Here is a 13325-nt window from a genome sequence, read left to right on the forward strand (position 1 = left end):
CAAACACTTGCATAAAAGATCTGCAGTGCATACAGCATAATACTACTATAAATGCAAATTAAAGAGCAATGTCAATAAACTGTCGTCTCGTAATCTCATATTTGTTTCTGGCCTTTGATTTATTGATTAGAAAGTTTAATAAAGTAATTTCTGCACCAAAGAAGTAAAAAGAAAGATATATATTTTTATTGATACATTAAAACACCATTTTTCGGAATGATGAAGTGTATGTGGGAGATCTGGGAGCATTGATTAGAACTAGGTCAGCATGCAACTCCTATGGGGAAAGTGTTGTTTTTTTGGGACATTACAGAATTGTCAGCAAATTTTTGAAAATATGTGTTTTTTTATGGTTATGATTTAAGACAACTTCTTATTAATAAAGAAAAAGTATTTCCTTTCAGAACCATAAATTACTAGAATACATAAAAATTCTCTGCAGTTTTATTGGTTAGACGTATCCATACATCTTTCGAGACTTTTATTGAAAAATGTGGGACTTCGTAATGTTTTCTTTTAAAAAGTCACTGACTTGATAGGTCATATGAAAATCAAATGTTGGAGGAACTAAAAAAGGGAAGTTTTTACTGGACATTATTATATCTTTGTCAGAATATCAGATACACTACTAGGTAAATCATGTAGCTGTTATCTGGAAGAGAAGATTTTTACACAAAAAGTATCAGATAATTTAGAGATATATCAGAGATTTGGGAGGGATATGATATAGCCGATATAACATCTGGAATATCAGGAGGAAAAACATTGACCTGTATGATTTCGTAAATGTAAATTTTGACGTAAATATCTTACTGTCTGGAATAAAAAGAAAATGATGTATAATTTTGTTATTTGGGGTAATGAATCTGTTTTGGAACTGGTAGATAGAGTCTGGCCAAACAGCTCTCTGGATAATGTACAAATTGGCGGTTAGACAGATTCTGTTATTGTAAGTAGGATTTTTTTTTTAACAGGAACAATTAAAGAAATGGCGAGAAAGTGAACAGACTGTAGGGATATGTAAATAAAATGGAGGAAAGTGATTTCTTATTGTGATGAAAATAAATGAGTCATTGTGAACTAAGAAGAATCTGCTTTACTTTGGAATTTTAGAGTGAATATTTCAAATAAAATTATATTGGGGTGAATTATAAAATTGTATTGGAATGGATAGTAAAAAACAGCCTTTATATAAAGTGAATAATGATATTAATTTGACTTTAATAAAGACTAATGAAGTTGGCTTAAATAGTGAATAATAAAATTGACTTTAATAATGAATAATGAAATTGACTGTAATAGTGAATGATGAAATTGGCTTTAATAATGAATAATAAAATTGACTTTAATAGTGAAAAATGAAATTTGCTTTATAAAGTGAATAATGAAATTGACTTTAATAGTGAATAATAAAATTGACTTTAATAATGAATAATAAAATTGGCTTTAATATAAATTTGATAATAAAATTTGCTTTTAAAATGAATAATGAAATTGACTTTAATAGTAAATAATAAAATTGACTTTAAATTGACTTTAATAGTAAATAATGAAATTGACTTTGATAGTGAATAATGAAATTGACTTTAATAGAGAATAATGAAATTGGCTTTACTAATGAATAATAAGATTTACTTTAATAGTGAATAATGAAATTGACTGAAATAGTGAATAATGAAACTGGCTTGAATAATGAATAATAAAATTTACTTTATTAGTGAATAAAAAATTCGGCTTTAATAATGAATAACGAAATTGACTTGTATAGTGAATAATGAAATTGACTGTAGACTTTAATAGTGAATGATGAAATTGACTTTAATAGTGAATATTGAAATTGGCTTTAAATAGTGAATACTAAAATTGACTTTAATAGTGAAATAATAAAATTGACTTTAATAGTGAATAATAAAATTGGCTTTGATAATGAATAATAAAATTGATTTTAATATTGAATAATTAAATTGACTTAAATAGTGAATAATGAAATTGACTGTAATAGTGAATAATGAAACTTGCTTTAATAGTGAATAATAAAATTGACTGTAATAGTGAATAATGAAATTGACTTTAATAATGAATAATGATTTTGGCTTTAAAAAGTGAATAATGAAATTGACTTTAATAGTGATTAACAAAATTGGATTTAATAGTGAATAATGAAATTAGCTTTAATAATGAATAATAAAATTGGCTTTAAAAATGAATAATAAAATTGACTTTAATAAAGAATAATGAAATTGGCTTTAATAATTAATGATAAAATTGGCTTTTAAAATGAATAATAAAATTGACTGTAATGTAGTGAATAATGAAATTGACTGTAATGTAGTGAATAATGAAATTGACTGTAATATAGTGAATAATGAAATATGAAATTGACTGTAATATAGTGAATAATGAAATTGACTGTAATATAGTGAATAATGAAACTGGCTTTAATTGTGATTAATGAGATAATATGCTTTAACAGTGAGTAATGAAATTAGCTTTAATAATGAATAATTAATTGGCTTTAACTTGGGATTTTAAGTAAAATCATTTATCTTTGATTGGAAAATGTTAAGGATAACAAAAATTTAAGGTGCAGTCTTTAAGGTTGTGGACCAGTGTTATAACAGTCAGGAAATTACATAATCTCTGTATTCGATTTTGGCATTCTCCATTTCTTTTTACGGAAAGCAATGTGTGCTGTAAGGAAGAATGCAGAATTTCTACAAAATTATATAATCGCATGGAAATTGCCATGTGTCATTGCAGGTCCACTACGATAAATGTATACTGTAAAATCATTTAATTTCGTGGGCATGAAATTTCGTGGTTTTGGTCAAAACCGCAATTTCGTGGGGATATGAATTTGTTGATATCAACTTTTGAACATAAATTGAATGGGAATATTATTTGTTTGTGGGGATTAAATTTTGTGGATTGAATCAACCATGAAAATTAGTCCTTCACAAACATTAATGATTTCACAGTAGTTGGAGTTCTGAAATAAGAAAAGTTCATGCAGATGTTATTAAATGGTGTATTAACTTTAGGTTGTGTTTCATAAAGGGTTAGAGATTAAGGCTGTTTTTTTTTTATTGTTTAGGCAAAAAATCTAGATTATTTTTTTTAATTATTAACAAGAAGACATAATAAATTATAGAGAGTGGTGTCATCAGAATGTCTATCTGTAGTGATATTTCAAAGAAGTTTCTCTGGGAGAATATTGTCTATATGGCAGTGATTTATTATTAATAAAGAGAGACAAGAGTTTCCAGAATCAGTGATACAAGTGTCAGAAGTTTATATTCTTGTATGTGATTTCGGAATAAAAATCTGGAAAATTGCTTAAGATGAATTCCTGGAACATATAACTTGTGCTGTGATCAACATGTTTTTCAACAAGCACAGGAAGTATAGTCTTGGTAAGATGTTTTCTTATAATAATCATGGTGTTTTTAATGTGTTGTTAAAACATCACTGTTAACTTTTAGCCTGCTAAATTGCTAAAATGGACTGGTCCATCATTCAATTTGGGCAATACAATTTATTGTTAGAAGGGGTGTTCACTGAAAATTTATTGTCTGAATAGCGGACAGTACAGACCATGATCAAGGCAAAACCACTTGCCGCCAGCAGGTTATAACATCACTATTAAAATACAGTAAGAGCAGATCCTTGAGCTGAATCACTGGACTGGGGGAGACATATTTTTTTTGCCTTGTCCGTCGGTCTGTCCTGTCTGTCCATCACACTTCATTTTCGATCAAAAACTGGAGCACAATTTGACCTAGAACCTTCAAACTTCATAGGGTGGCAGGGCTATGGAGTAGACAACCCCTGTAGTTTTTGGGGATCATTCCGTCAAAGGTCAAGGTCACAGGGTCCTGAAAATGGAAAACCATTTCCAATCAATAACTTGAGAACCACTTGACCCAGAATGTTGAAACTTCAAAGGATGATTGGTTATGCAGAGTAGATGACCCCTATAGATTTTGCGTTAACTCTAATTAAGGTCAAGGTCACAGGGGCCTGAACATGGAAAACCATTTCCGATCAATAACTTGAGAACCACTTGACCAAGAATGTTGAAACATCGTAGTATGATAAGTCATGCAGAGTAGATATCCCCTATTGATTTTAGGGATCACTCTAGTAAAGGTCAAGGTCACAGGGGCCAGAACATGAAAAACCATTTCCGATCAATAACTTCAGAACCACTTGACCCAAAATGTTGAAACTTCATAGGATGATTGGACATGCAGAGTAGATGACCCCTATTGATTTTGGGTCACTCTATTTAAGGTCAACGTCACAGGGGCCTGAACATGGAAAACCATTTCCGATCAATAACTTGAGAACCACTTGACCCAGAATGTTGAAACTTCGTAGGATGATTGCACATGCAGAGCAGATATCCCCTATTGATTTTAGGGATCACTCTAGTAAAGGTCAAGGTCACAGGGGCCTGAACATGGAAAGCCGTTTTCGATCAAAAACTTTAGATCCACTTGACCCAGAATGTTGAAACTTCTGGGTATGATTGGACATGCAGCGTAGATGACCCCTATTGATTTTGGGTCACTCTATTAAAGGTCAAGATCACAGGGGCCTGAACATGGAAAACCATTACTGATCAGTAACTTGACAAACAATTGACCCAGAATGTTGAAACTTCATAGGATGATTTGACATGCAGAGTAGATGACCCCTATTGATTTTGGGGTCACTTTATTAAAGGTCAAGGTCACAGCTTACAGAACATGGAAATCCGTTTCTGGTCAGTTACTTCAGAACCACTTGACCCAGAATGTTGAAACTTCATAGGGCGATAGGATTTACAGAATAGATGACCTCTTTTGTTTTTGGGTTCACTCTATTGAAGGTGAAGCTCGCAGCAGACAGAACATGGAAATCCATTTCCAGACAAGAACTTGGGAACCATTTGACTTGGAACCTTCAAATTTCATAAGTTGATAGGACTTACAGAGTGGATGACCCCTATTGTTTTTGGGGTCATTCCATCAAATTTTAAGGTCAGGGTCACAAGGGGCTGAACATAGACAACTCTTTTCAATCAATAACTGAGAACCACTTTACCCAGAATGTTGAAACTTAATGGGATGATTGGACATGCAGAGTAGATGACCCCTACTGATTTTGGGGTCATTCAATCAAAGGTCAATGTCACAGGGGCCTGAACATGGAAAACTGTTTCCAGTTCACAACTTGAGAACCAATAGGTCTAGACTGTTGAAACTTAGTAGTGGGATGATTGGACATGTCAAGTAGATATCCCTGTTGCAGCCAACCATCAGTGTCTCTTTGACTTTTGCTCCTGTCCCCTATTGACTTCTTGCCAATACAACTATGCATTGGGGGGAGACATGCGCTTTTCTACAAAAGCATCTTCTAGTTATAGTTTGTTTATTGTGCAGAGGTTTTTGCTTTATAGAGATCTAAAACTACTAAGAGACTAGTCTAGTTGCATTGATGGCTTCAGTAGAGGTCCTTTGTAGAGGTTAAAGTTATTAGAAACTGGTCCAGTTGCCATGGCTTCAGTAGAGGTTCTTGTAGAGGTATTAAGAAACTAGTCTAAATGTCATGGCTTCACAGTAAAGGTCCTTTGTAGAGCTTAAAGTACTTAGAAACTAATCTAGTTGCCATGGCTTCAGTAGAGGTCCTTAAAGGTTACCGGACTAATTGCCATGACCTCTGTAGAGGTAAAATACTTAGAAACTAGTCAGGTTTGCCATGAACTCTCTAGAGGTTAAAGTACTTGGAAACTGGTCTAGTTGTCATGACCTCTGTAGAGGTTAAAGTACTTAGAAACTGGTCAAGTTGCCATGACCTCTTTAGAGGTTAAAGTACTTTGAAACTGGTCTAGTTGTCATGCCCTGTTTAGAGGTTAAAGTACTTAGAAACTGGTCTAGTTGCCATGACCTCTTTAGAGCTTAAGTACTTAGAAACTGGTCAAGTTGTCATGACCTCTATAGAATTTAAAAAAAACTTAGAAGCTGGTCTAGTTGCCATGGCCTCTATAGAGGTTAAATTAAAAGTACTTAGAAGCTAGTCAAGTTGCCATGACCTCTGTAGAGGTTAAAGTACTTAGAAACTAGTCTAGTTGTCGTGGCTTCAGTGGAGGTCCTTTGAAGACATCAAAGTTACTAGAAACCAGACTAGTTGCCATGACCTCTATCAAGGTAAAGATACTTAGAAACTAGTCAGGTTGACACAACCTCTTTAGGGGTTAAAGTACTAAGAAACTGGTCTAGTTGTCATGGCCTCTATAGAGGATAAAGAACTTAGAAACTGGTCAAGTTGTCATGCCCTCTGTAGAGGTTAAAGTACTTAGAAACTAATCTAGTTGCCATGATCTCTGTAGAGGTTAAAGTATTTAGAAACAGGTCAAGTTGCCATGGCCTCTGTAGAGGTTAAATACTTAAAAACTGGTCTTGTTGCCATGGCCTCTGTAGATGTTAAAGTACTTAGGAACTGATCAAGTTGCCATGGCCCTGTAGAGGTTAAAATACTTAGAAACTGGTTTTGCCATGACCGCTGTAGAGGTTAACATACTTAGAAACTGGTCTCATTGCCATGGCCTCTGTAGAGATTAAAGTACTTAGAAACTTGTCAAGTTGCCATGGCTTCTGTAGAGGTTAAAGTACTTAGAAACTGATCAAGTTGCCATGGCCACTGTAGAGGTTAAAGAACATTGAAACAGAGTCTAGCTGCCATGGCCTCTATAGGGGTTAAAGTACTTAGGAACTGGCCTAGTTGCCATGGGATTGAGTTGATTGACATTTTAGTGCATGGTACAGAAGATGGCTTCATTGGTTGATTAGCATGCAAGGTGATTACACAGCCATGCACTGGACTCTTATCCAAATTAAGAAATTAACAACCCTGGGTGCTCTAGGAGGTAAACTTAATACTTAAATAATCAAGGAACATACAATATACATGTAGTTTGAAATTTAAGATTGTGTTGAAAACAACAGAAAACAATGTAGAAAATGGTATGCAAACACTCTGTTGCCACTTGTTACAAACCCAATTAAGTGTTAGTGAAATGCACTTTCTAATCTGTTACAAATGCATTGCAGTGGCTGTTAGCAATTATTTTCTTGGCTGCTGGTATTGTTCCCTACCTACCTGTTACTAAGCATTTAGAATTTGAGTAAAAGAAAAGCTTGCCAAAATTCATACCTGAAACTGTTTGTAAAGGATGGTGGGTTGCATCAACAGGAAACATAATGAATAATATATAGTCATATTGTACTTTTTTCTTATGGTACTCACAGTTAAATTTCCTCATTGCATTCGATCAATACTGTAATATCCTATATGAGACACACCCCTTAATTAGAAAACACCTGTCAGCTTAATTCATTACAGTTAAACAAAATTCTTCATAAATAAACGCTTTCAGGTTGTTTCTTTTTTTCCATAGTGAGAGTCGTTTACAAGCTTCTTCCCTCCCAGAAAAACGTCATCCACTTCAATTGCAGTTGGCCCAAAATTGACTTCGCATCAGGACTTTTATCCCCATTTGCCAAAATACTAAGCTTTTTGTTCTCAAAGAACAGGCTGAGGTCTCTTGAGCAGTAACCTCTTTAACCCTTACCCTGCTATATTTCTATAATGGACTGGTCCATCTTTCAATTTGGACAGTACCACTTATTACTGAATAGCGAACAGTGCAGACCATGATCAGACTGCACGAATGTGCAGGCTGATCTTGGTCTGCACTGGTCGCAAAAGCTGAATCACTCGCCGCCAGCAGGCTAAGGGTTAAACAAGACAGTTTTTCTTCATTTAGAGAGGTTCAGTCACGGAGACTCCTACTAAGGCCAAAATGCCTGGGCCCGTTTATGATTTCAAACAAGTACTATTCAGATTATAGTAATAATTACAAAATAACTTGGGTTCTTAGGACCAAATATATGACAGAATGTACAAAAGAAGTTTTCTGAAATTCAAGATCATTGTGCTAGAATCAGGCCCTCTAAATTGTGTCTACAATTAAATGCTGGTGCATCAGTTTGGGACTGGCTACGCTCCTGTTGTGAAAACTGCGGTGGGGTTTATTATATTACTGGAGGAAAAAAATAGTGATATATATATATATCATAATGATCTCACTATCTGTATAATGTAGAGACAGAAATAGCTGTTTTATGTGAGAACAGCCCATCATTTTCCTGTACATGATCATGCACTATTCTGACATTCATATCTGTGTAGGATTTGTAACTTGTCATAAAAATACAATATGTAAATGATTAGTTAGTAATATTGTCAGGGAATTGGCTTGTATACTAATTATTGCACCTGTCATAGAGTTAAGGTCATGTAATTTATTAACAGGTGAGTTTTATAGCACTATGTCAGATATTAAAGTGTTGCAATTCTGTGTAAAAACTAAAATATAGACACTTCAGATTGTGATCTTACTGGCAGTGATAAATGAGTGATCTTTTCAATGAAACAGTAGTTAACTCCCCTGATGCTCTACCTTGTCAGAGTTAGGTACCCCAATTCCTGACTTCTTTGTACCTTTGTAGTTAACTCCAGAGTAATATCCCCTGATGTTGTACTTCAACTCAATATTTAACAAACTCAAAAAATAAACTCTCTTGACACTTGACTGGACTTCAGAGTTGTCCCTTGATACTGTTATACTTAAAAGTACTGGTTATGTCCCTTGCCTGATGTCAAGTGGTGCATGTCTAACTCCAAAGAAGTGTCCCTTTGGAGCCTAGCTGATCCCTTATGCAAACAGAGGTAAGGCCAGAGTTTTTTTATTTTTCGTTTTACGGGAGCGCCGGTCCTTAATATTGCAAAAGTGGAATAAAATTAAAATTCATTTTCCCGAGTTTTATTTTATTTTTTCCGCCAGTCGGTTGTTTACAGCCCCAAAGAAAATAAAATAAGTGTATTTTCACCTGGACGTAATTTCACAGGAAGGGAGTTTAACGCGTGCAAAATATCGTGTTTTGCCGTACATTTATCGGCATTAACAGGGTGTAAAATTCCACTCGCCTGCTCGCATTGGCGAGTTAAGTCTGAGTAGGACGAGTGGACCTCGCTGTGTACTCGGCCGATCGGGCGAGTGGATTTTTTACGTCCTTACTTTACCAAAATTCAGAATTTACATCTACAAAACGTCAACAAACTTTGAGATGGTTCAGTCGCTACCTGGATTGACTGGAATTTACCCGCGAATCGTAAAGATATCAAAACGTCATGCCGGTAATTTTCCATTCCACAAGCACGTGTGACCTATCGTAACATCTAATTTACATCGACACGTACACAAAAACCGTGCGTAGTGCATTCATTTTTTAATATTTTTGCTTCAAGTTTTCATCTCCCCTTGAGAAATAATACTTTTTGAATTCTATAATGATTTTAATAAGATATCGACAGAAATGTAGGCAAAATTCTATAAAAACGGTCGAATTTTCATATAATCATTTGTAAAAATTCAAACAGCGCGATCTTAGTTACTTATTTCATTCTAAAAGTAAATAAATGATGAATACTATGGGCTTAAAATTCAGACTTTTGACCAGAAAGTACAAAAAAACAGAATAAAAAAATCTTAAATAATGAAAAAGCGGCTGCGATTACAATACATGGAGTAAAACGATTTTTGGCAAACAGATTTCTGTTAGTGCGCCAGAATAGGTTACGTGACCTCGTGAACGTAAACAGATATGCGATTTTAAAATAAAGCAATGTGATGTCACTGCGGTTTTTAATAAGTTTTAAATGAATCTTTGTACATGTATTTTTTGACCAACCCTTACGAAAAACCGTCCCTATTGTCAGTGTATGGTCAGTTTATGTCCAGTGTGTTTCCAGTGAATAATACTCTTAAATCCAGTTACTTGCCAGCCTATTTCCAGAGCTGACAATAAACTGACCCAGTGTGTTGCCACTGAATAACCATCATGTGTCCATGTACTTGTCAGCTAATTTCCAGATCTGAAAACCAGCTGTACAATTTAACTTCCAGTCTGCTGTCAGTTTATATGCAGTTTGTTGTCAGTGATGTTTGTAATGACCTTTTAACAAAATTTCATTGATTTTTCATATAAAATTATTTGAAGGAGCTAAATTATATAGAGGTATCTGGAAATAAAACACTGACAACAAGCTGACAACAAACTGGTATGCAATGTCAATCTGGCAACACACTGGATACACAACTGACAACAAGCGGCTTTTTGGACTTTCCAGTCTGTTGTCCTTGTATTGTCAGTGCGCAGCCAGTCAACTGGAAATATTTTTCTGACAACACACTGGCATATTGCCAGTGTGTTGTCATTGTATTGTCAGTGTAAAGTCAGTCACAACATGCCAGGCTCTCTTACATGGATAAGAGAAACACTTTAGCAAACTGGAATCATTATTTAAAGTTTTAACTAAATTCCTTCATGCAGTACAAAGTTATGAGCACTTATACATTAGTGTGGCAGATGGACTAGTCTTGTTTGTTTGTTTTTGGTTTAACGTCGTTTTTCAACAGTATTTCAGTAATGTAACAGGGGGCAGTTAACCTAACCAGTGTTACTGGATTCTGTACCAGTACAAACCTGTTCCCCGCAAGTAACTGCCAACTTCCCCACATGAATCAGAGGTGGAGGACTAATGATTTCTAACACAATGTCGTTTATCAAATAGTCAGGGAGAACATAAGCCCCGTCCGAAGATCGAACTCGCGACCCCATGATCCGTAGATCGACGCTCTACCAACTGAGCTTAAGATGGACTAGTATCCCAATATATCACTTGCTTACTCAGTATTACTAATTTTATTTATTTCCCCTAGGAAAATTGTCTTTATTACCATTGTATTGTCATAGCATTGTCAGTGTATGGGAAGTTTGTTTCCAGTTTAGTGTCAGTATATATTTTTCTCTATTTATCTTTATTAATGTTTAATATGAATTTTAATGTGACTTAAAACCTTCATTTGCTTGTGACTCAATTTTAATACCAATTAAGATTTGCAATATTTCAATTATCAATAATATAATATTGAAACCAAAGGAGATTATGGTAAATTTGCAAGTTTAATTTTACAGGGTAGCGAAAATACATGACTTTTAAATTTTCTGTATCTGTTTAGCACAAATACTTGTTGCGGACAGAATCTGTGTTACAATGAAAACAATAACTGTAAAATGATGAAAAAGTACCTTTACAATGTGCCCATCAATGCTGGAAAACTATTGAAAACTGAAAATAATTTTGGAGGGAAAAATGCAATACTCGGCCATTTTGATAAGGTGTCTTGTAATATTTGTTTTGCTGTGAAAATTGCTAAGATGGGTATATTGTCAGTGTATTGTCAGTGTGTAGCCAGTGCATTGCCAGAATCTGCTCTCAGAGTAAATTTATATCCACTGTACTGTCAGACAGACAGAAAATTCATACAATATTGTCACTTATGTAATTTTTATCTCGACTATTCAAAGAATAGCCGAGTTATTGGACATGCCCGTATGTTTTTTTTTTAGAAAATTATGGCCTTTTTTCGACTTAGAAGGTTAAAGTTTTGTATGTAAGCTGGTATCTCAGTACTCACTTATGGGAATGGATTGAAACTAATTACACACTTGTTCACTGTCATGATCTGACATGCACTAAGCAGGTCCCATAACTTTTTTTTTTCAAAATTATGCCCCTTTTTCCACATAGCATTTTTTGCTTAAGTTTTTGTATGTAAGCTGGTACTCACTAATGGAAATGGATTGAAACTTCACACACTTGTCCACTGCCATAAGCTGATATGCACTGTGCAGGTTCCATAATCCTGTTTTGCAGTTTTACAAGATTATTCCCCTTTTCCGACTTTTGTCTTCATTCAATTGACAAGGCTGTTGAGGCATTGCTGTCCTCCAACAGCTCTTGTTTACAATTCCAGTGTGTTGCCATATCAATTTGATTATAGAAATTATGTTTTTTATTTCCAGTTCCTTGCCATTTTCCTGCCAGATTTCTTCCAGACACTGGAAACAAGCTGACAATATTGTCAGTGTGTTTACATGCTGATTGTTATGAGCCAGTTTATTGTCATATAGTTTGCAGGTTATTCCCAGAAACTGGAAATAATATGGAAATAGTGTCCATGTTATTTTCAGATAGACTTTTTTTCTTGGAAGTTTGTTCCCCTGTAGGAGTCAGATTATTTCCAGTTACCTTTTTTTTTTGACAGACTGTTACCAGATTATTGACAGTTACCTTGCAGCTTAATGCCAGCTTGTTTCCATATTTCATTTTCGTAAGGGAACAATTTAAAAGTTTTTCTTGTCAAACAATAATGTAAATTCCTTGAGGGCAAATAGGTCACAGAGATAGGATATCCGCTATAGTAACTATCGTTTGAGACATTTACCTTTATACGGGATATAGCACATTCGCTTTTGATAACAAATTAAAGAAGAATATATTTTATTGATTTCTATTTCTCAGCAATTTTAAGGACCGATGCAGTACGATCAGACAGTGATATGTCACATGGCACGAAAACATGACGTAATGCCATGACAATCTCGAGCAAAAATACCGCTTTGATCTCCGCTTCAGATGTCAAGATACTGACACACTTCTTTTAGCTCTTAGAGGGGGTGTAAATTGATCATGAAAATTCAACATTACTTAGTTTATCACTGAATAATTACCGATAATCTTTAACGTTTTTTTTTCTCTCTTTCTACACGGGTGGATGGACGATGATTGTGTCCAGATTTTATTAGACACTTTTCAAAATCTTGCCCTCTGCACTGTGACTGTTATTCAAAGTTATTAAATACTTTATTTTGCTGATAAAATCCAGTATATTATGAGCTGGCATAAACTGTAAAGTTAGCTCGTTAAAGATGATATGGGTGAAAGATACAATAAGTAAATATTATGTATAAAAAGCAGAGGTTACACAGCAGAAGATGCAAGCAAACCAAACCACCAAAACTACTACACTACTAAGCCACTTTATACCTCTACTTGCTGTCACTGAAATTTACTGTGGCTGTTGTAACAGATAAAATAATTTTTGTCTTTCACTTAAATTAAGTAAAACAAGCTTTCTGAATTTTAAAGACTTGCCAGTGTGAGTTACAGTGCCTGAAGCAGTTTATTCACAAGCATGCATGAAAATTTTATTCAAAGTTCATCCTGTATAAATGGCTTTTATAGTCTTAAAACATAACAATAAATCACAATATTAAATACTGGACACAAACACAAGTAAACAAAACTTGAAACGAAAGTTCATCAAAATAAAAAAATCTTAAAAAATTCTATTTTATTTTTATTTTTTTCCG

At 34.3% G+C, this 13325-nt stretch overlaps 1 protein-coding gene across 8 annotated transcripts in view; it reads left to right on the plus strand.

The window, feature by feature from the left end:
- LOC123558132 (disabled homolog 2-interacting protein-like) overlaps positions 1 to 13325 on the plus strand; it is a 207598-nt gene that overhangs the window by 34376 nt on the left and 159897 nt on the right. Inside the window, exon 1 of one of the 8 annotated variants that reach the window (XM_053525643.1) lies at positions 3143 to 3413. The exons of the other annotated variants lie outside the window; for them this stretch is intronic. Coding sequence (XP_053381618.1) covers positions 3380 to 3413 — 34 coding nt within the window. The 5' untranslated portion in view covers positions 3143 to 3379. Of the gene's footprint in view, positions 1 to 3142; positions 3414 to 13325 lie in introns of those variants that run through there. 8 annotated transcript variants of the gene reach the window in all.

The sequence above is a fragment of the Mercenaria mercenaria genome, chromosome 15, assembly GCF_021730395.1.
Source record: "Mercenaria mercenaria strain notata chromosome 15, MADL_Memer_1, whole genome shotgun sequence".
Lineage (NCBI taxonomy): Eukaryota > Metazoa > Mollusca > Bivalvia > Venerida > Veneridae > Mercenaria > Mercenaria mercenaria.